Genomic DNA, 23,029 nt, shown 5'->3' with positions numbered 1-23,029 from the left:
GTCTTAATCTGGCGGTTTTGCCTCCATCATGTCCTCTTCAGCAGTATTGAAGCAGGAGCTTATAGTGGAGGCTAATTTCGTACGAGCAGCAGGATGTTGATGCTGTGACATGACAGAATGCTGAGTCTGCCGCTGCGCTCGCTCTCGCGCACAGAAAGAAAAAAATACCAGACTCATTTCAAGGAAAGATTTTCTGCTCAGGCCCTAGCAATCTAAGGCCAGCTCCCCCTTTCATAGAGGCACATGGCTCTAAAGCTGATCCGCCTGCCCCCAATATGTTCCTGTTAATCCCATTAAAGTGTGTGTCTGCGTGAGCCTTTATCAATGGACTACATGTCCGCATGTCTATACAAGAATTTATGAGAACTGCACTAGTTCAGTATAGCATTATTTTGATATGCATACTGTGGGATACAAATGTCAGAGAGCGCATTTAAAATCTGGGATTCAAATTCTATTTTAAACCTGAAAATAGTGAAAGTTTCAGGATTATGAAGGATTTAAAAAAAAAAGTTATTCAAAATAATTCTGCACTACTTTTAAGTCAAAAACTTATGCAGCTTTCTTTAAAGCAAAAGGGTGACAATATTTCAATACAAATGCTGATAATATAATAAGGGCTCCAGACTAACATTTGAGAGCAGTTGCACCAGTGCACAAAGTTCTACAGATGGTGGTGCCAGGATTATTAATCAAATTTAATCATAAAATGACTTTTGTTTTGCATTAAAAAGTGCAATAACATTAAAATGGGACAATATTTAGAGCAGAGTGCTGGAAAAAGTGTGAAGCAATTGAAAGCCCTTAAAGTGTTTGAATTTCACTTAAAAGGTTTTACGAACCCTGAGATTAATAATGTTAAAAAAAAAAAAAACATTCTGCCACAATACCATGTTTACAGTTTGTATTATTACATTAAATACATACAATGTTGGTGATTTGTGGATTGAAAAGCCTTTTATAAATTGTTCGTTCAAGGAACAATGTCTCTCCTGATTTCCACGTCAGCGCTGGTTGATCTGATATCTGTGGTTTATAATAACAGAGAATTCTGTGCCAAATTTGAATGCTTCCCAATAGATCTCGGTGCAATGTTGTTAATTCTGCGGCAAATTCAATCTCTTTCTCACTGGATCTCCCAGTGCTGTGTAGTAACGGTGCTGCGTGCTCGAGAATTGATATCGTCCCACAAGTAAACCTATTCTGAGCTTGTCTATCATTGCTCCGAGCCGATAAACTGTCCGCGCAGCTCAAACGAGTAGTGCGGTTTCCTTTCGTTTGCACTTTGATGTTTCTCATATTCAACATAAAAGGTAGCTCTTATCAGTTGAGCAATGTACTGGTGATACCAGTGTGACATCTAACAAAATTTAGTTGCACCAGCAAGAAAAAAGGTTGCAGTCTAGAGCCCTGATAATTCAGAATGAAAAACATTTTATTGAAATAGGAAACATCCCTAGTGGATTTTTGGACCCCATAGCATCCTGTGTTGTTGTATAAAAAATAATACTGTAAATGACTATATCTTTTAGTGGGAAATGTAGCCAAGTAGATAGGTTATCATAATTTGACAATGGACCATATTTTTGTAGTGAACAAATAAATGCTTGAGTATGTTGAACAATAAACAGATTTTTTCAATATACCTGATCTGCGACTAATGACCTCCACGATGGAGGGAGGAAAGAATCCCACACGGTCAGTGCCTCTCTGACTGTCATGGATGTGCCCTTTCCAACGTCCATCCATGTGCTGCTCTAAGACCTGGAACAGACCAATGAGATCACAGGATATTCAGGACCAACAGGTCTTACACCATGTCCTAACCAGTCACAACGAAACGTGATAAAGGTATCTTTTCCATGTTAATCAGTGTTTTTGTCCAAATCAGCCGCAACGCCGTGGCTAGAAGAACAACATACAAAGTATGACGGATTACGTGATTTATTTCATGTTAAAAGCGTCTTAAAAGGAACACTTTTTTTGAAATAGGGTTTATTCACCTTCTTTCCTACATTTAGATAGGTGGGCAAATGCATTTTTGTCTCAGTGCATGCATTGTTTTAGTTTGACAGGGTCGGCGCTACCTTAGCTTAGTGAATGGAATCCTTTGTTGCCAGTTGTCAAACTAAAACAATGCATGCACTGAGACAAAAATGCATTTGCCCACCTATCTAAATGTAGGAAAGAAGGTGAATAAGCCCTATTTCAAAAAACGGTGGAGTGTTCCTTTAAGTGAGTTTGAATATTATTTCGCATGACCTTTATAGCCACACTTAAAGCGACAATGGATAATTTACCTCAGATCTTGAAAATAAATGAAAGGACTATTTAAGGTTCAAACTGTGAACTCAAACTGAACAAACAAGTGTATTCTATGACAAAGACTGTTTCAGTCCCTCAGTGTATTTTTAATAATGTTAAAATGGTGTAATATTCATGAATTTGATTATGTAGCACTACTTATCCATTTCGTTGCGAGTGTTGTGCGCTTAGAGAGAGACTCCGCCCACATGCTCTTCTAATTGGCTGTGTTTTTGTATTGATTCTGTCTCATAGTAGTGTCTCGTCTGTTGTGGACAGACAAAAAGCTTGTGGCTAGAATCTTATCGCTTTGCATCTGGTTAGGACACTGTGCTAGAATGCTAACACATTTTTAGAGAATTCGAGATAATGAGACTTCTCTTTTATTTTTGTGTGTAATCATATTAAATAATCTACGATTTAATTATAGCCCACAGTGTACCCTCCACTATTCAAAGTTGAATAACCTTTGTGTCATCAAGTTTTAAATAACCATCTTCAACCTTTTCTTCTAACCTCATGGCCAAGCCTGTGATCGTTTCCTCATTTGGCCGAACAATGCGGTAAATGAAGTCAGTTGACATTCCACACATGGCAGAGAGGACCCGACATGACTGACATGAATGTGAGTTTAAAACAAGTCTGGAGATAGACACTACGAATACATGTCTGAGTTTTTTTTTTAGAAGTCGATTAAATAAAAGAAAAACTACAAATCAGGTAATGGGGCAAACATGTCCATTGTATGATTGCATGACCAATGTGAAGAAGACTGAATCAACGTGGACATGCAATATTGATTAGGGTTAAAATAAATCTATTATTCTACTTCAGCTTTGAAAACAATAGTTTTCTATTTTTCTAATGCTTCTAATGTTTAGTCCAGTTTTTAGAATAATTATATAAAAATGTTTGACTGCTCAAATTATATTTTTGGATAATTCATATACTTTTATAGTATGCATTAATATTTAGAATTTTCATTTTAGTTTATTCTTTAGTTTTTTATACTTCTATTTAGCTTTATTTTTATATTTAAGTATTTAAGAACTTTCAGTTAGTTGCCGAGGCAACATTTCAAACTTTTGTTTAAGTTTTTCATTTAATATTTATATTTTAATATAAAATTTGTAATAATTTTAATTTAACTTACAATAACAACGCTGCATTGACCAATTAAAATTAAGCATTACTGAGATACATAAAAAGCTATAAATAACTCTAAATCAATAATTTGATCATAATTTTATGAATAAACATTTATTTGGAATTCAATTTACCACCTTTTTTTCCAGGAAAGGAACATCACAACGCTATTTACACCAGGTAAATAGTGCTGAGTTTTGTGAAAAGATGCAATTTACTACATAATTCAATAATAAATCGTTTACATTAAAAGGGGACATGTTTGCGAGGAAAAGAATGACAAATACTCATGGCTAAGTGCTATTTCAGCATTTTAGTGTCTGGGTAAACTACTGTTGGTGATTAGTAAACACGTTTTTTGTGCTGAAATACAATCTGCAAATGAACCACGTTGTTTAATGAACTCAACCCATAGTGCTTTGTTTCTCAAAATGCATTTTAAAGGTCCACATCTGTCTCTTAAAGGTGAATAACGGTTCATATTTTACCTCTTACTGTATTAATCATTGAGATATGTTAATTTACCCCTAATTCAACTCCCTAAAGTCCTAATATTGCTGTAAGGGAACTATCTTTCATTGCTATCTTTTAAAAACGCATAAAGTCTCTTATGTCTCACTGCCACAAAAGCACAGCAGTCTTTTATGCTAGCAGAATGGACGCCTAAAGCTATCTATACAGACAAGGTGTGAACAGTGACATAGCGTACATGCGGCACTGAGCCTCGGGCTGCACTCTATAGAGTACACGCACAGTCTTTTAGTGGGGGTGAAGCACACTGTTATGAAGGGAAACTAGGCTGAACACACACTACTATAGCACAAACAACAAGCTACGGTTCATTCAAGTCAGACATCAAAGGTTGATTGGCAAAAACCTGTTGCAACATGCTAAAGTATTCTCTGTAGGGAAGACCAAATTACCATCCTCACTTGTTCACATTACTGCTGTGTCTTATGTGCAGGGCATGATTTTATCAGTTAGAAATACGATATGCAATGCTGAGTGTTGTCTTGCATCTTAGTGCATATTTTCAGCGTTCTAAAACTGCTTTCAGCTTTACTGTTTCTTCCACTAGTCTAAACTTTGTTGTTTTGGGTTTTGATGTTTCTTTGATTCATCAGAATACAGTTATTTGGTAAGAATGCAGATCAAGGCAACGCTCAAGCACATTGCCAATTATATAGGCCAATTGCATAACGCACATTATACAGTATTAAATTAGGACACCTCTTGTGAGAAATAGTGGGGTGTTGCTTTTAAGCCTACCATGATTACATCTCCTGCCCGGATGTTGAGTGCTGTGGGGTCATGGAGATTCCAGTAGTCCTTCAAAGCTCTCACCTGCAATGTTCCACTGGCATCTAATGTCACAACCCAGGACAATGGATGCATGAACGAGTGAGAATGAGAGAGACAGAAAAACAGTTCGCATTGAAAATATTCATCATTCCTCTACTCGGTGTGGAAGTCATTTTTGAGATCTTGATATTAACCAAGGTACACAAAACTACTACCTCAAATTCGATTTGGGGTTTGTTCCAATAAAGAGGTGTAATGTAGTGTTTAAATACTCTGAAGCACATCTGAAAATGTAAGAGCTGAGCTCAGAACAGGGATGCTAAACACCCCTCATTTTCAAACACAGCTCCTTCAGCTGTTTTAGTGCTCGTATCAAAGCGCGCACTTCAAAGACAACAAACTGGTGGATTACAGGAGGGACAGTAGAAGGGTGCAGCGACTAAACACATCCAGACATACAGTGCGCCTAGACACAGACACGCAAAGAGGTAAACAAAACTTTTAGCTAAATCTCCAGGCATGGCTGCCATTGATATGCCCCAGGACAGTAATGTTATGCAACTCTATACGCTTTATGACAAAAGATATGAAAGCAGATTCCCAGAAACGAACACAAAAAACCCTCTAGGCAACTATTGTCTACATCCAGTCGAAGCTAACAATGAACAAAAACATGTGGCCTGACATTAAATAATATAAGGTACATCAACAGTAGAAAGAGAGAGCGAAAGGAAAGGAAAGGAAAGGAAAGGAAAGGAAAGGAAAGGAAAGGAAAGGAAAGGAAAGGAAAGGAAAGGAAAGGAAAGGAAAGGAAAGGAAAGGAAAGGAAAGGAAAGGAAAGGAAAGGAAAGGAAAGGAAAGGAAAGGAAAGGAAAGGAAGAATAAAAAAAGACTAAAGAATGAAAATTCAAAAAGAAGTTTTCAATTTCTGAGTCACCTCTAAGGAGTTGCTTGATTTCTTTGCTGGCATGTGAAGTGGTGAACTGGTTCACAATGTCCAGGGCTGTTTGATTGTAGGTGTTGCGGTTGTTCACATCAATCCCAGTCTAAGTGACAGATGGTAAACGAGTGGATTGAAATGTGATGGTTAGTTCAGTAAAGGAAAAACTTTGTATACAAACAAAAATACAAAATGATATAATCACTGTGTTCTGATATGACAGACTCGAGCACTTAACTGTGAATTTCCCTGAGTATTTATTCTTGATAATAAATCTGACATAAGTTCACTTTAAACTCTCTTAGAAATAAATCATGTATTGCCATAGTGCATCTTGTGTGGGGACAGAAAATATGCAGATGGTAAATCAATCAACACTGTTCCTATTATTCTGTTTGTATCTACTTACATCAAGCAATAATTTTACTACTTCCGTTTTCCCGTAGAGGGCAGCCTCGTGCAGAGCCGTTCCGGATTTAGTGGTTCTGTTTATGTCAATCCCAGCTTTTAGCAGCAGTCTAAAAATGAGTGATAGACCACAGCGACACATGAGCCATCCTGTCCACAAGACACGAACAAAATCACTCATGTCTTTAATAAACGGTACAGTAAGCTGCTCATTACCACAAGATTAAACCTGGCATGGTCATCAGGTATTATACTGTACTATGTCCTTTATTAAATAGATATTTGCCAAATCAATTAACAAATTGATATAAAATATTGATTCTGTTGAAATTAATTTAAAATGCGAGAAGAAACAGGCTATAGAAAAATACAGTATGAGAAACATGAAACTAGCAAAACTAGGACATTTTTCTGTTATGCCTGCAACAATACAAAACTAAAATCAACACCAAAAATTGCAAATGTGGGCTGAACTGAAACTAAAACCACAACCACATGATGATAGTAAGTTCAAGACCACCAGCAATGGGGTCAAAAGTCATGGCAATTTAAAGCTTTTGAGTAACAAAAACAGCCTATGCATCAATCAATTTTACATTCTTAGTGTCTCTTCAGGATTCAGTCTCCAAAGCAGCAGAGCAGTCTCCATTTCCCATTGAGCTAATTGATTCATTCAGCCAACTGAATAGATTAAAGGCTTGCCTTCCCTCTTTAAAAGAGGTCACCAAAAGTGTTCACCCAAAAATTCACCCATTTAGTCATGATGACAGATTTTTTGACTAATGTACTGACATCACGAGAAATGTGAAGAACCTATTGTGCGCTTCTGACACATCATTTTTGTAGTCTGTTTGACTTTTGTTGTCCATTTCAGAGCTTTTCAGAAATTCGCCATAAATAACGATTTGGAACATTGTGCATATGGACCAAATTTGTAGAACTTTTTGGAGACCCCTTTAACTTCCATTATATTGAAAAGAGCAACCAATATATTCTTGTGTGTCCCACTGAAGAAAGTAAGCCACACAGTTTTGGAACAACATGAGGATGAGTAAATGATGACAGAATGTTCATTTTTGGTTGAACATCAAGGAATAACAAATCTGTTTGTTCAGAATAAAGGCCAAGCATGCAACTGAATGTTTTATACTAAGAAGTGTAGAGCGGCCGCCTGTTACCACTGTCATTCTTTCCCATGTTTACAAGTTCCAGCATTCCAGAAAGGCAGTGGAGGGGAGAGCTGAAGCTTGAACTTTCATATATGGTTACTGCTAGAGGAGCATGTTGAGCAGCTGACTGGCTGGTGTAACCCTATTCGGCCTCATTCCTATGCATGTTACCATCACAGCGCACTCAGAGGGGAGGGCAGCCCAGGTCAACACATCCACACATTAACAAACGCACTACACACACTACACTAATTCCACACCTTCTCTTCACCTCACTTGCTTGACAAACATGTCAACAAGGCGTCCAGCCAAAGTCTGCCTGACTGACTGCAAAAAAGACAGACATACAAAAAAGACAGACAACCTCCCTCCTTCCCGGCATGCTTGCATGTCTGTCTAGAAGTTTAAGGCATAATAGGTGTGCCCCAGATGTGACGGACATATCAAAATGTAGGTAATGTATTTATGATGCCTTCTCAATTTTGGCCAAATTTTAAGATGCCACTGCATGAATTCTCTGTGAAGAATGCAATCCTAAAATGCATTGCAGACACACACACATTATTTGTATTATTATTTGTATAATATTTAATAATAAATAATTACACTACTTTACAAATTAATTTTTTTTTCAGGCTGTAAAAGCTAAAAAGAAAAGATAAGTATAAATCCAAGATGGCGGATGGAATAGAAATGTTCATCATAAATAAACGATAGGAAACGATGACCATCAAATTATTTTCCATTCACCACTTGAAAATAATTGATAAAAAAATAATCAAGAATAATTTAAATGGATTAAAACTGGTGTAATCCAAAATGTACTATTTTAACCAATGTTTGTGTGGCAATGTAATTTGTTTTTATATACCTATTAGATTATCGAGCCATTACTTAGCAGCATGCTACAGTCAAACTCCATTGAAATCAATTGCAAGTCAAGTCTCCCTGCTATTTGTGTGGAGCAGGGACTTGCTGCCTATCTCAAGCACTCCAAGGGTGCTTTCACACTAGCACTTTTGGTGCGCACCCGGGTTCGGATGATGTCAGAGTTCGGTTCGTTTGGATGATGTGAACGCTGTCTTCCGAATTGGGGTGCGAATCCGCGAACCGCACTCGAGTTCGATTAAAAAGGTGGTCTGGGGTACGGTTCATGTGAACTCGGGTACGCTTCGCGGCTGATATGAACGCAATCGAACCAAACCGCGGAAGTGAACCGCTATTGATGACGTATAATGTGTCGCCGTCTTTGAAACGTTTTCAGAATTTTTGCGGCAGACAGACGCAAGTGTGTTTCTGTCTATGTTGAAAACAAAACCAAAGGTTAAAAAAAAGAAGAACAAATGTCAACCGAGCAAGTCTATCGGCGCCTTTTCATTCGCGGTTACCAAGCAACAGCATTACGCCAGCTGCAGCCTGATGACGCAAGCGTACCGCGGTTTGGATAGAAATAATATAATGTGAACACAGTCCATCGGGGGCAGGGGGAGGGGGGAGCAATCGAACTCGGGTTCGGAACAGGCAATCGAACCAAGTGTGAAAGCGCCCCAAATCATTCACTTGTGAGGCTCCATGACCACCTATGTAGGTAGTATGCAGCTCACTATGTTTTTAAAAAGAGCTCACCTCTCTGAAACAATGACAACAGTTTGAGTGCACAAGCTGATATGTAGACTTAAAGGAAGATTTGGAAAAACACAACAGGATTCAAGGGGTTAGGGAAAAGTGGACCTGATGATGTCCTTATGGCCATTGCGGGCAGCCAGATGCAGGGGGGTGTTATCTCTGCCATTCCCTTCTAAGAGAGCTACCACCATGTTACTGCTCAACAACAGCTGGGTCACCTGTAAGAAAGAATTAAGAAACAGTGAGAAAGTGATCCGAGTCTAGAGAACTTTCAGCCAAAAAGCGCTACAGTTTTGCCTTCTTGGGTCTAAACAAGATGTCACTGCCAATTTAAAGTACAGGAAAACAACCAGCCTGGTTGTCAGCCCAGGCATATGACTTTGTACTCCCTGGCATTGAGAATCTATCAAATGGAATTCAGTTTCCAGCTGGGGCAGAATCCTCCTGCAGCCCAGCAACTGACTCGCTGTTGTGCTGCTAAATTAGACTCATTCCATCAGCCCGACTCTCTGCAGCATTTGCATTCTAGAATTCCGAATGACTAGAGCGAAAGATTAAATAGAAATAGTTCACCCTGGTGAATCTAGTTTGAGGTGAATTAAAGATCTCTCTGTCATCAGGAAAGCTATCTCAGGCAGTTTGAATGAGCTTACTGATATTCTTTGCCACTGAATGCGCACAAAATACAGTCTTCGCAAAAATAAACAAGAACTCTTTCAAGCTTTGTTATGTCATGAACTCCTGCTTATAATTATATTTGAGAATGCAGTGTGGAAATAGATTCAGCGCTATAAGCTTACACTGAGACTGGGATAAATACGTTAGAAGTTATAAAAGGCACAGCAATTTTAAATCGGATAAGCCCAAACTATATTGATGCAGAAATACCAATAGCTGAACAATTCCATTGCACCCAGCTGATACATAATCTGATCATTATTTAAATGTTATGGCCAATAACAATAAGTTATCAATATAAAATTCTATACTATTTTGTATAAATAAAGAATTAAAAAAAACACTAAAAAAACTAGAGATAAAGTGTGATGCCGATACCGATTTTCTTTCAAAGAATTATAATTGACAGCATATACAAACAAAAATCTACTTTTATTCAATTTCATAAAAAAAGAAGTAAAACAACTTATAAATTAAGATCAAATAAATGCAATAGAATAAAGAGAGATAGTAACAGTATATGCAGGAAAGAAATACTACAGAAATTAAAAGGAATCAAATGTAAAATAACACTGGATAGTCTTCATTGTAAAAATTAAATAAAGATTAGGCCTAATGCTTACAATTAGTTACAAAAGTTATTCAGTGAAGAGCAGAGAGTGATTTTCTTTTCTTTTGTTCTTTTATTAACATGACAGACACCAGCAGGAATATTAGACTGCTGTCCCTTTAAGAGTTTATGCACGGATCCAATGTGATGTTACACAACTTACGCTATCTTTCTAAACTAATTAGGTTCCAAAACTGACTGCGTTTAAAGGACAAGTTCGGTATTTTACACTTAAAGCCCTGTTTACAGATCGTTTCTGATGAAATAGAATGGTTGAGATAAAAATGTGGACACATGCTGCTGTCCTGAGAATTTTAGGTTTATTTCGCTTCCCCCCCCACCTACAGAATGGCAGCCTATGGGCACTGGAACAATCCTTCCTAAAACGCATTAAACTTTCGATTACAAAGACGTGAAACTCACCGAGTGGTCAGGGGTGTTCACTGATATGCTCACACAAAAATCGCTGCAAAAGATGCTTTCCAACAGGTTTTATCGTAGTTTTTGTCCAACTCCATTGACTTGAATTGGATGGGCTGTGTGCAGTACGGTATTACTCCGCCGCTTCTTCTTCTGCTTCTTCTGTGTATTCAATTAAATGCCAGTGGTTTGCTTGCAATTGGCAAAGGTGCATTATCGCCACCAACTGGGCTGGAGTGTTTATTATTCAAGCTCTCAACGGAAGAATCTACGGGTGTGAGACGTTTGGAAAAATAGGTCCACAGTTTTACAACGAATGGTAAAACACCTGTTGGAAAGCATCTTTTGCAGCGATTTTTGTGTGAGCATATCAGTGAACACCCCTGACCACTCGGTGAGTTTAATGTTTTTGTAAACGAAAGTTTCATGCGTTTTATGAAGGATTGTTCCAGTGCCCATAGGCTGCCATTCTGTAGGTGGGGGGGAAAGCGAAATAAACCTAAAATTCTCGGGACAGCAGCATGTGACCAAATTTTAATCTTAACCGTTCTATTTCATCAGAAACGATCTGTAAACAGGGCTTTAAGTGTAAAATACCGAACTAAATACAAGCCAAGACGGGCATTTTGACTTTTTGTGTGGAATTTTGTGTGTTTGACCAATTAAGCGCAGTAAGCCACACATTTTGGTACTTGCGACTCACAAGCTGCTTGAGACTGAGGCGTGGCTTTCTGTATATAAAGTCTCTGCTACAGATGCATGTAGGCATGACAAAACTGTAATGTACAGTACATAAAAAATTATATTCATTTTGAGATGTCCAAAAGATGACATTTAATAATATTATACACACACCAGCCGATATTGGATATAAACCATTTTCACCACCAATTAACTTTTATCTAGTTGAAAGCAAATGATTGTATAGAGACTCTTTCATATCCACAGGCTTATTTCCATTCAATGTAATGAAAATCTTAATGTTTGTTGGTCTTGTTTAATAATTGTGATAGCTTAAATCAAGCCATCTTCACTCAATAATTGCCAATAAGGCTTTAACTCATTAACAAAAGTTCATTCTGTTTGATATCGTTGGTCAGCACTGTGCAGGTAAACTGCAAGATTATCATCAATCTTTTTCTTTTCTTTTTTTTGTGGCATCTCTGATATATGCTTTTTGAGAACTGAATAGCACAATTCAAACACATTAATCCCTCTGAGGGGGTATAGAGCCAGGCCAAGTTACAAGGTCACAACAGATATTATTATTATTATTATTATTATTATTATTATTATTATTATTATTGAGAGCGCCACTCTCAAAATCTCCTCCCGGCTCACCTTGAGTCTGCCAAACTCACAGGCCAGATCCAGAGGGGTCTTCTTCACCTTGTTGACAGTACAGGGGTTGGACTGGTGTTGTAGTAGCATTTCAGACTGAGGGACACAGAAACAGAGATACAGTGAAAGGTCAGAGGAGCGGTGTCTGCTTGCATAAGGTTTCTGGGATTACACAATAAAAGACAATGTCAAAAGTCATATCGGTTTTAGCCTACACATATATGAAAAGCTGAAATAGCATCCAAAAAGGTCAAGGACTAAGAGGGAAAAGCCAGAGAAATACCGTTGATCCTTTGTAAATTATTATGTAATATGGCACACCGTGTATCCTATGACATTTTTTGTAAGAAAAGGTTGGACACTTGGAAAGGGAATACTCAGCATTTCAAGCCAAACAACTGGTCAATCTAACCTGGTTCTGAGAGGTATCAAATAAACAGCTAGGTTAACTAAAAAAAAATGCATTGTTTTGAAACAAAGCCCTGGATCTGCAAAGTAATGTTATATCTTTTCTATGAGTAGGGACCTCTTTTTTTGCCTGGAGCGTGCAACGACATGTCTTGCATTTCCCTTCCTTTCCCTTTAGACAACATAAAACACTACGCATTTATCTAGCTGCCAAAGATCTGTAAACAGCCTCAAAAGCAATATTTTGGTTTGAGTCGCACAGCACATTTCTGAGTCACTATCAGTGCTGCATTCAGCCTTTTCACCCATTTATTTAGAACAAACTACTGAGTGATGTAACTAGTGATGCACTGAAATTTTGGCAACTGAAAATACTTGTATTATAATATTATTAAATTGAACGAAATGTCAGCGCTTCAGTCAATGATTTTGGCCCACTATGTTACATTTACCTCAGAAAAGCCATTAATTTACATATTTCATTAGTCATAAAAATAGAGGGGAGAATTTTGCACTATATTGTATATTCATTCTATTTTTACTTAACCTGTCTTTATTATTTAAAGAGTGTTTGAGTAAATCTGTCATGAAAACAAGTTGTTGCAGCCACCATTTAAATTTTTACGAATTGTAGTAGAATATACAACTCGGATTTATTTTGTGTGCTGCTTTTTTTAAATAAATGTGATTTATTAATTGATTGTTAAATACACTTTATTTTCCACTTTCCTTTAAATTCAGTTCAGTTACTTTATTTGTGAGTTCTCAGCTGGTAAAAATACCACTATGAATGTACACACATACAACGTGCATTTAGTCCAACACACAGCACTGTTTTGGATGTTTGGTAAATTCTCTTGTAAAATATATGTCAAAAGCGGTCCAATCAGGTTGTGGCCCTATACTTACGCCTTATGTTTTGTAGCTTTAGGTTCAGTGTTAAAAAAGACAGTATGAATGCTAAACGAACCAGAACTGAATGTATAATTTCTTTCATAGTCCAGACCAAAAGGACCAAAAGAACCGAGCTACAAGCATACCAGACTACATCAGTACAAGTCCCCACCACACCTGTCAACTAAACCAAATACCAAACCCAATTTTGTATCTACAGTATTTGACTCTTGATATTGTTGTCCCTTGTGTCAGCGTAGACAGGCACAAATTGGTCAAAAGTAGAGGAGTAGTGAGGTACGTACCACCTCATAGTGTCCGTACTGTGCAGCCAGGTGGAGAGGGATCTGTCCATCTTGTGAAGCCCCATTTACAGAAGCTCCAGCTCTTAGAAGCATAAGTACAGTCTCAGCATTCCCCTGCCAGGCAGCATAGTGCAATGGACGCATTCCTTCAACAGTGAGCAGAAAATCATTATTTTCACAGCTTCTAGTTTTTTTTTTCACACAGGGAAAGAAACTGTGCTTTCTTTGGTGGCGCAATCATTTTTTTTTTAAAAGGGCTTTTACGTAGAATTCAGAAACCCATTACTAGCGACACCGGTGGCTGTTAAGTGAACTGCAGCAAGCAACTTTTTGCTCATGCCTGCACTTGTGCACACGTAAAGTACAAGAGACTGAACAATGATAATAATATATGATGATAATATAGCTCCTTTAAAAAAGGGAAGAACAATGACTAGTTTTTCTATGCTCAGCTCATGCACAACACAATATCATATACGTATGTACTATCTATCTATCATTCACAAATTAATGAATTATTTATTCATTCATTTGTTATTATTATTTTATTAATGATGTTTATTTTAGTTTTTTTTGGTGGAAAGTGTTGATATGGGGAAAAAAGTACAATGTGTACAAAAGTACAAAAAAAGACTGAAGTAAAGAAAATCATTGGCTAAGGGATAAAAATGGTAAAAGGTCTCACCGTTACTGTCTTTGATGTCCACAGTGGCCTGTGCCTCCAACAGCAGAGACAAGAGGTCAGCGGTGCCAGTGAGAGCCGCATGATGAAGAGCTGAAAAACTGAAGAACGGAAAATCAGGAAAAAGTCCTGAAAACTACACAAATTTCCTGGAAACTGTTAAAAGCTACTTAGAGCTCTGAATTTATATGTTTATTGGTTAAATTAACAAATCATTTGGCCAAGCAGCAACTCCTCAGATTTAATTAAGAAAATATAAACTGTAAACATCAAAAATATGGTGTATTTTTTTAAGAAAAGGCCTTCATTCATTTTACAAACAGAACATGACAAAAATGCATCTCATTTAGCAGAAAAATAATCCATCTGGTGTGAAAGAGGGAAATGTTGGCCAGTTCAATTGAGTACAGTACTGAGATCAGTCCTGACGGCACAGCAAGAGCGCACTGCCCAATTAGCAGTTAGATCTCTGCTTTCACAGTCGCTTTATGACAGGAGATGGTCCAGCTTTAAAATATGCATGTGTTTGAGGGAATGGAAGACTGGAAAATGAAAAAAAGAACATTTCTTAACATACTTTAAAAGTACTGAACTCAACCTATGCGGATTAGGCCAAATAAATCTACTCCGTCACCATACATATATAAGTTATGGACCGAACACATGAAATTAATAGTGTGTTGTTCAAGAGGACAGATCTACAGATATATGATACATCAAAGGGATTGTTAAAAGTGGAAGAGCTGAATAAAAGGATTATCATTTCCAAGAGTACTTGACCACCACATATATAGATAAGTAAATGCCATGTAGTAGGCAAAGTTCTAGGAACGGCTTTTAAAATGTGTCAGTGCAGAGAATTGGCTCTCTAGTTTAAGATTACTTTTCCTTGCAGACTCAGATTGTTTCTGGTGTTAAAACTGAATCTGGTAGAACTGTGCAAATCCCAACAAAGCATGTCTGTCTGAGACAGATAAATATATAATTTGTATTAAAAATGTATCACAGGAACTGAATACCAAGATTTCTGTAGACTTACTTGTCTCAAAGAGGAAATGTCCCTGTTTTCACTATCAGCTAGCTTTTGCTATATACTATATGCTGTCGTTCGATGTCAGTGTGCACCGGTTCAATTATGCTCCAATTAAAGTTACTCGGTATTTATTCAAAGTTTGAAGGATCAGTTTAGAGACATTCCTTTCCAGTCCATAAGTCCATAACTCAGCATCACAATCCCTCTGACTTGAGTTTAATGATGGATGAGACATTTATGCATTTTACAGTGCACTTGGCATACAACCCCATTTTACCAAAAACACCTAAAATACAGGAGAATAAAGGGCCCTAACAGAGTGCACAGAGTACAATGAATGGATTGATGAGCAGTAGTGCTTTGTAAAGAAAAAAAATCTAGCCTAACAGTCAAAATAGTCATCAAAGACGAGGATATTTGGCCAAAGCTGTGAGTCAAAATTAAAAATGTAAATATTTCATCAGTTGAGATCAATTGGATATGAATACTAAAAGGTAAGATCAGATGTTATATCAGGCTATTATCATTTTTACATTTATATATAGCAGAAGGCCATTTGACTGAGAAAAGATACCGTATAGGCATTCAGGGTTGTCCTCTTGAAGTCTGGACCATTGTTATATTTTGCTTTAAATAAGTATGTTGTAAGTAAGAAAGTACTTAAAGTGACGACAATTATGTGATTAATATTATGTCCCTCTTAACTTTACATTAAACACCAACTTTTCACATTCAGTGTGGACAGACAAATTACTTTTAAACTGTTAGTTCACCCAAAAATAACAATTCTGTCATTAATTACTGGCCCTCATGTCGTTCCAAACCCATAAGACTTTCGTTCATCTTCGGAACACAAATGAAGATCTTTTTGATGAAATCTGAGAGCTTTCTGCCAGCTACACAACTGACACTTTGACGCTTCAAAAAGTTCATAAAGAGATCGTAAAACGAATCCACATGAATTGAGCGGTTTAGTCCAAATTTTATCGATCACTTTATATGACGAACAGATTGAATTTAGGCTTTTATTCGCATATAAACATTGATCAGCGAACATAAAGAGAAGCTCAACTGAACCTGCTTGACGCTCGAGAACAAAACCTCTTGCGGAAGCTCAAAAGCGTTGCATAACACAAGAACAAACCTCATTGGCTCTCGCACGTCAAATATGATATGAACGAATATGCTTGAGCTTCTATTGGTTTACCACAACTGATATACGAGTTGATGAATGTTTATATGTGAATAAAAGCCTAAATTCAATCTGTTCATCATATAAAACGATTGTGTCTCTTCAGAGAATTTTGGCTTAAACCTCTCAACTCATATGGATTAGTTTTTACAATCTCTTCATGAACATTTTTAAGTGTCAAAGTTTCAGTTGTATTGCTGTCAACAGAGGTACAGAAAGCTCTCAGATTTGATCAAAAAGATCTTCATTTGTGTTCCGATTTGGAGGGTGAGTAATTAATGGCAGAATTTTCACTTTTGGGTTGTCGTTCATCACTGTTCATCGCTTTAAAGGTTTTCCCACCTGGTTAAGTTAAGTTAATTACTTCTGTTTTCTGCTTCATTGCACTGGCCCAGTGCTCCTACAAGCCCCTTTATCTTATATACACTGCTCCTCATAACTTTTTTTTTTTTTTTTTTTTTGTTGAGTTTTGTGAAACTAACAAATAAAAGATTGGAAAAAAGCACCCTACAGCTAATGTTCAGCAGTCACAGATGTTGAGAGTGAAGTGAACAACACTGATGATTAATATGGCACATATCTAAAGAATGCTGTGTTCAGTCTATGGTTCAGCAGCACAGACTGTCTGATCCAGACTTCTTAAACACATCCAGTAGGGACACCTCTTACACACTAGTATGTCACCCTACAAAAGCTACTGTGCGTGTTAAAAAATATCCTGCTGGGCTTTGATAAATTATTATTTGTATGAGAGAGTGTGAGAGTGTGAGAGTGAGAGAGTAAGAGAGAAAGAGAGAAAGAAAGAAGCGAACAGCGCCAGTAGCAGTGATGACTAATGAACTGTTTCTCCTCCACCTCAGCTGCAGGTCCCTCAGGAGCCGGTTACTCAGTTCTTCCCCTGCTGCTCATGAAAGCGCAAATTAGCACTCATGCTAATGTGAGGCCCTCAACTTCATCGAGATACGCTTTCAACTATTGTCTCTCAAGACTAATGGGACACCCAGATTCAACAACAGATTCAACCTGTGCACACACTGTACAAAAGCAATTAGATTCTGCCTAGCATACAGGGCTTAGTGAGTCACAGATACAAGAAAAGAGAATTACATTAAAAAAAAACATGTTAACCAACTGAATAGCCTGAGAGAGAACTGCAAGCTCCCAGTATGCACTGCGGCATGAATTTTTTTTTTATTTTTTTTTTTATCAGATTATTGTTTATGTTGTTTTAACCATCACTGTTGGGCATTTGTTAATTGGAGATACTAAAAATGTTTTTACTAAATTATATTTGTTGACTGAGGTTGGTGAGTTTATTAAATTTGAATATTAAAGCAATGTATTATGTAACAAGTAGCAGCAGATCTTTTCTTCTGTAGAATGATGTACATCAGAGTTTTCTATTTATCGAAAAAGGAAGAAAAAAAATGTAGCGTGGGGATTTGGGTTTAATCGTAAGTTGTTGATTGATGAAGGAAGATCTGATTCTGAATGCAAGCTTGCAGTCATTGTAAGAAATGGGCGGGGTTTAAGCAAACCAAATGACTGGAATTTCAGCATTTTTCACAAGAAAGAAGTCTGTCGTTTCACCAGAAGATCGAGTTATGATAATTTGATTAAATTACTGTCAAATAATAATAATAAAAAAGATAATAAATGTATGCATAGTTTAAGTGTTCACAATAAGATCAACAACATGCATTTTAAAAAAAGGGATGAATTTTCATTTCATGCTGACTGCATGAAATACTTTTACTGTGCAATATTGTTTCTGTGAGACAGAGTTTGCAGAGTGTACTTCATATAGGCCTTTTGATGTGATTTAAAACCATGAACAATGAAATTTCTTTACAATTTCTGAAACAAGAAACTAGGGATGTGCAATATAACGATTTTTGATCGTGGACGATTAAAATGTCTCCACGATCTGCTTTTGAAGAAATATCGTAATATCGTGTTAGTGCATTCTATCAGTTGCAGTTCTGGCGCCTCTCGTCTCAACATACTGTACAACGCGACGTAGGCCTACACATCACAAGTTAATGCAGAGGTACGGGACACTGCAATTCACAAAAGTTCATTATTTGCGTGTGCTTTAAAGCCTTGCCGTTTAAAATCCGTGCGGTTTTGTTGTAAAAATATACATATTTAAAACTTTATAAATGAAAATATCTTGCTTCCGGCAACGGTCGACGCACGTTCACGGCAGATGGAAACCGCACGAATTACCCTCAGAAGGCCTTCGTTTATCCCCCTGGAGCCGGATGAATTACTTTTGTGAAGGATGCATGCACATTTTGGGACTTGAAGGAGGTGGACCCCATAGCTTCACATTATAACCACTGAAAGATCTAAGACATTTTCTAAAATAACTGAAAATGTGTTCGTCTGAAAAATGATTGACATATGCATCTCGAACGGCTTGAGGGTGAGTAAATCGTGGGTTAAATATCATTTTGGCCGAACTATCCCTTTCATAGGAGAAAAAAACTACACACTGGGGAGCAGCAACTGTTTGGTTCCCAACTTCTTCAAAATAACTTCTTTTCAACAGAAGAAAGAAACTTATTACGGGTTATAAACTTAGGAGTAAATTATGACAATTTTCATTTTGGGGGGAACTATCCCTTTAATGTTAATAAAACAACAAAACACAGAGAGAAAATCATTCACTGACTGTGAACTTTAATAGTAGCTTTAATAAGAACCAATGTGTAATTTATACAGTAAAGTATGTAGTGTTATAATTTCATATTTGTTCATTTAATTTCTTTCTTCAATGCTACTGCTAAATATACCTACTGTACAGTATCTGAACAAATAAAGCACTGTTTATTTCATTTGTATATTAAGCTGTGTAATGAGTATCTTTGCTCTTATTTTTTTAATAAAGAAAATAATGACAAAGACTTTATCTTTGCAACTTTGGCCTAAATGTCAACCATAACTTTTTATTTTATATTTTGTTACTTTGTTTGTTAAAATAGGGACATTAGTTTGGCTGTAATGCTCAGTCACTTGTAAAATAGTAAAACCAACTTGAAAAATAATCAAGATAACTAATTTTCCTGAAAAGGAATATTCGTGATATGATATTTTTGCTATAATCGCCCACCCCTACAAGAAATCAGTAGTTGCCTTGACAGGAATTTTCTAGTTGAATGAGAAATTCAGTGAACAAACTAATTCAAGTTGGCCAAAAAAAAGTTTTACCAAGGACAATTAAGACAAAAATCTTTGTCTTCATCTGTGACTTATGTCAGCAATACCTTAGGGCGTCTAGCTGTTCATTCAACTCAATCATTATCATCAAATACAAAATCTTTTTTCATGTCATCTTTCTTTAATGTACATTAGTTGTGATCTCAAATGCACACAAAGTATACACATAGCTATTTCATCTCCAGACGACATTTCCCAGAGCCACAGTCCAGAATTTTTAAGAGTGATCAGAGCTTTGAGTCTGTGGCTCTCTCAACAGTCTAAGCTTTGATTCCAAACAGTGATGGTACTTCAAAGCAAAGGAATCATGATAAGAAAACGAGTCAAACCATGTCACGTTGCTTTTGACTAACCATGAGCTATAGTTTAAAGAAAACCTACGATACATGTAAGTTTGTGTCATATATTGAGGAGAAACAACAGAAGAATTACATTTTTATCTCTTAGACAAGCTAGGCACTCTTAGGCACTTTCTTCTTCCTGTTTGCGCACAAAGGTGTTACAGCACAAAGTTTGGATAGAATATACAGTGGGGAGAACAAGTATTTGATACACTGCTGATTTTGCAGGTTTTCCTACTTACAAAGCATGTAGAGGTCTGTAATTTTTATCATAGGTACACTTCAACTGTGGGAGACGAAATCTAAAACAAAAATACAGATAATATACAAAATAAATAAAATAAAATAAATAAATAAATAAAAATACAAAAATAAATAATTAATTTGCATTTTATTGCATGACATAAGTATTTGATCACCTACCAATCAGTAAGAATTCCGGCTCTCACAGACCTGTTAGTTTTTCTTTAACACTAGAAGTGCCAGAATTCCATAACTACTAGAACTGCCGCAAGCGGTCATTTTGACCGCTAGATTCCAAACTAGGCTATATCTTTAAAGGGACACTTCACCCATTTGCATTAAGCTTTGCATTGTTAGAAACCCAGTCAAACTATTGAATGGTCATGCAACATTTTTTCATTTTCCCCCGAGACGAGAGAAATCTGTATTTACCTCTTTACACTTCCTCCTACAATGACGCAAAAATCGTCATTTTGCGTCATTGTAGGAGGAAGTGTAAGAGGGGGGGATTTCTGTTAAGACTACAAGCACTAGATCAACCCTTTCAAACCTGCCCATAGGGGGTTGGACCTAATGCGCTAACAGACCTATCACAGATCAGTGCGAGTGTGTTTGATTTCAACGGCAGAAACCTGCAGAAAACAGGGACGAAGAAAGCTGAGTAGTAGGGGTTACCATACTCTATTTCCCGGACATGTCCGGCCGTCGAGATCGACAAAAATGTCCGGGATTCAGCTTTTGCTTTCTGCGGTCGCCATCCATTGTTTACATGCTCACCTTTTGTTTCAATCTAACTGAATTCACCCCGATTGGTGAATCTGAATGTAATGTTTACATGAATGCTAAACAAGTGATCGGTTGATTTGCGTTTTAACATTGCTAAGAAAATACCCGCACCTCCGTGAGAGATAGCCCATGAGACCGGTGCATCTCACAGGCGCGCTCATCAGTAATCACAGTAATACAGGGAGCAGGACGAGGCTAGCGCCGCGGGAGAAAGACGCGAGGCCGGTGGCGTGATCGGTTGATGTGTGTTTTACCATTGCTAAGAAAATACCTGCTCCTCCGTGCGAGATACGAGAACAGTGCCTCACAGGTGTCGGTCGTCAGTAATCACGCCACCGGCCTCGCGTCGTTCTCCCGCGCCCCTCAGCCTCGTCCTGCTCGCCACAGTAAACATGATGAATGGCGACTGTAGAACGCAAAAGCCGAATCCCGGACATTTTGGGCAAACTCGTCACGGAGACTCACTCGTAGCCTAGCCTTGCCTTGATGTTTTTGTTTTCAACTGCGCTGTCTTACCGGTAGGCGTGGCTTGGGAGTGGCCTTGTAGGGCAGCGAAGCAAGTGCATTCTGGGAGTTGTTGTCTTTCATCCACATAAGCCAAAAATACATTTTCTGGCTTTTCTCAGTCTAGAAAGCTCCAAATTCAAAAATAATTTCACATTTCTTCTACATAAATGACCCACTTTCAATACACATTCATGTCTCCACGGGTGAAATGACCCTTTAATGATAAATACCCAATTGAGAGATTAATGCATTTATTGTATTAGGATGTCTTTTAAAAACAAAACAACACCAAATTGTACATTTAAACAAGTTTAATTATACATTTATAAATAAATAATATCCGTAGATGTCCTGAACAAAATGACGGCGTATAGCCTATGTTTTCATGTTTCTGTTCGATCGCGCCCGCGACCGCCGACACACACACCATATTCCAGCATTGCAATCTTGACATTGCAGCCTGTTCATTATAGCTATAATAAAATATAATAATAAAATAGTCAACCTAACATATAAAAATTCCACTGCTCTGTTTGTCAGTAGCCTACAATTCGTACCATTTTGCGCGTGTGAAGAGGATGATTTTTTCCGTCGATACTGGAACATGAGTGAAGTACAAAGCCTATAATAAAGAATAGTTTACCATTCAAATACATCGCAAATGTTGAAACATTTTGATTCTAATTAGAGAGTTGCGTGAGCCTAACGCCGCTTACTTTCACTTTCGCTTATAAAGTAGCCTATTTCATTTTGGCTTGTTTATAGTTATTTTTTTTTCATTCTTGTTCTGTTCTGAATATCATTACATTTAAATGATTTGTTGTTGAATATGTTTAGTGTATTTTTTACCACATTTTATTGTTGTGTATATTAGTATAGCCTATAATAATACCGCGAAATTCAGTGCGGTCAATATGACCGTCTATGGCCGAAATAGGTAAATATGTTCATTTGTTTTTTTGCCTTATGTGTAATTTATATGAAACACATTTTAAATGAAAATACAGACACTTTTAGGAAAAGTCAGGTGCCAGCAGGATTGTATTTATTTTTTCAACAAAGTTATTGCAGATATAAAATTCAAAACGGTCAAAATGACTGCCATGGCCGTTCTAGTGTTAAGAAGCCCTCCTGTTCTCCACTCATTACCTGTATTAACTGCACCTGTTTGAAATCGTTACCTGTATAAAAGACACCTGTCCACACACTCAATCAAACAGACTCCAACCTCTCCACAATGGCCAAGACCAGAGAGCTGTGTAAGGACATCAGGGATAAAATTGTAGACCTGCACAAGGCTGGGATGGGCTACAGAACAATAGGCAAGCAGCTTGGTGAGAAGACAACAACTGTTGGTGCAATTATTAGAAAATGGAAGAAGTTCAAGATGACAGTCAATCTCCCTCGGTCTGGGGCACCATGCAAGATCTCATCTCGTGGGGCATCAATGATCATGAAGAAGGTGAGGGATC

The 23,029-nt window shown here is 37.3% G+C and overlaps 1 protein-coding gene across 8 annotated transcripts in view; it reads right to left on the bottom strand.

Annotated features, from left to right (window-relative positions):
• The window catches only part of LOC307146460 (CASK interacting protein 2), a 59,815-nt gene that overhangs the window by 15,697 nt on the left and 21,089 nt on the right, over positions 1–23,029 (bottom strand). For all 8 annotated transcript variants that reach the window (XM_079850454.1, XM_079850455.1, XM_079850457.1 and 5 more), the window contains 8 exons: positions 14,237–14,334; positions 13,552–13,697; positions 11,945–12,040; positions 9,001–9,113; positions 6,102–6,210; positions 5,690–5,798; positions 4,720–4,814; positions 1,647–1,764 (listed from right to left, as the gene is read on the bottom strand). In XM_079850454.1, coding sequence (XP_079706580.1) covers positions 1,647–1,764; positions 4,720–4,814; positions 5,690–5,798; positions 6,102–6,210; positions 9,001–9,113; positions 11,945–12,040; positions 13,552–13,697; positions 14,237–14,334 — 884 coding nt within the window. The remainder of the gene's footprint in view (positions 1–1,646; positions 1,765–4,719; positions 4,815–5,689; positions 5,799–6,101; positions 6,211–9,000; positions 9,114–11,944; positions 12,041–13,551; positions 13,698–14,236; positions 14,335–23,029) is intronic.

Source organism: Squalius cephalus, assembly GCF_949319135.1.
Source record: "Squalius cephalus genome assembly, chromosome: 19".
Lineage (NCBI taxonomy): Eukaryota > Metazoa > Chordata > Actinopteri > Cypriniformes > Leuciscidae > Squalius > Squalius cephalus.
The sequence above is the reverse complement of the archived record's forward strand: the minus strand, read 5'-3'. Positions and strand labels throughout refer to the sequence as shown.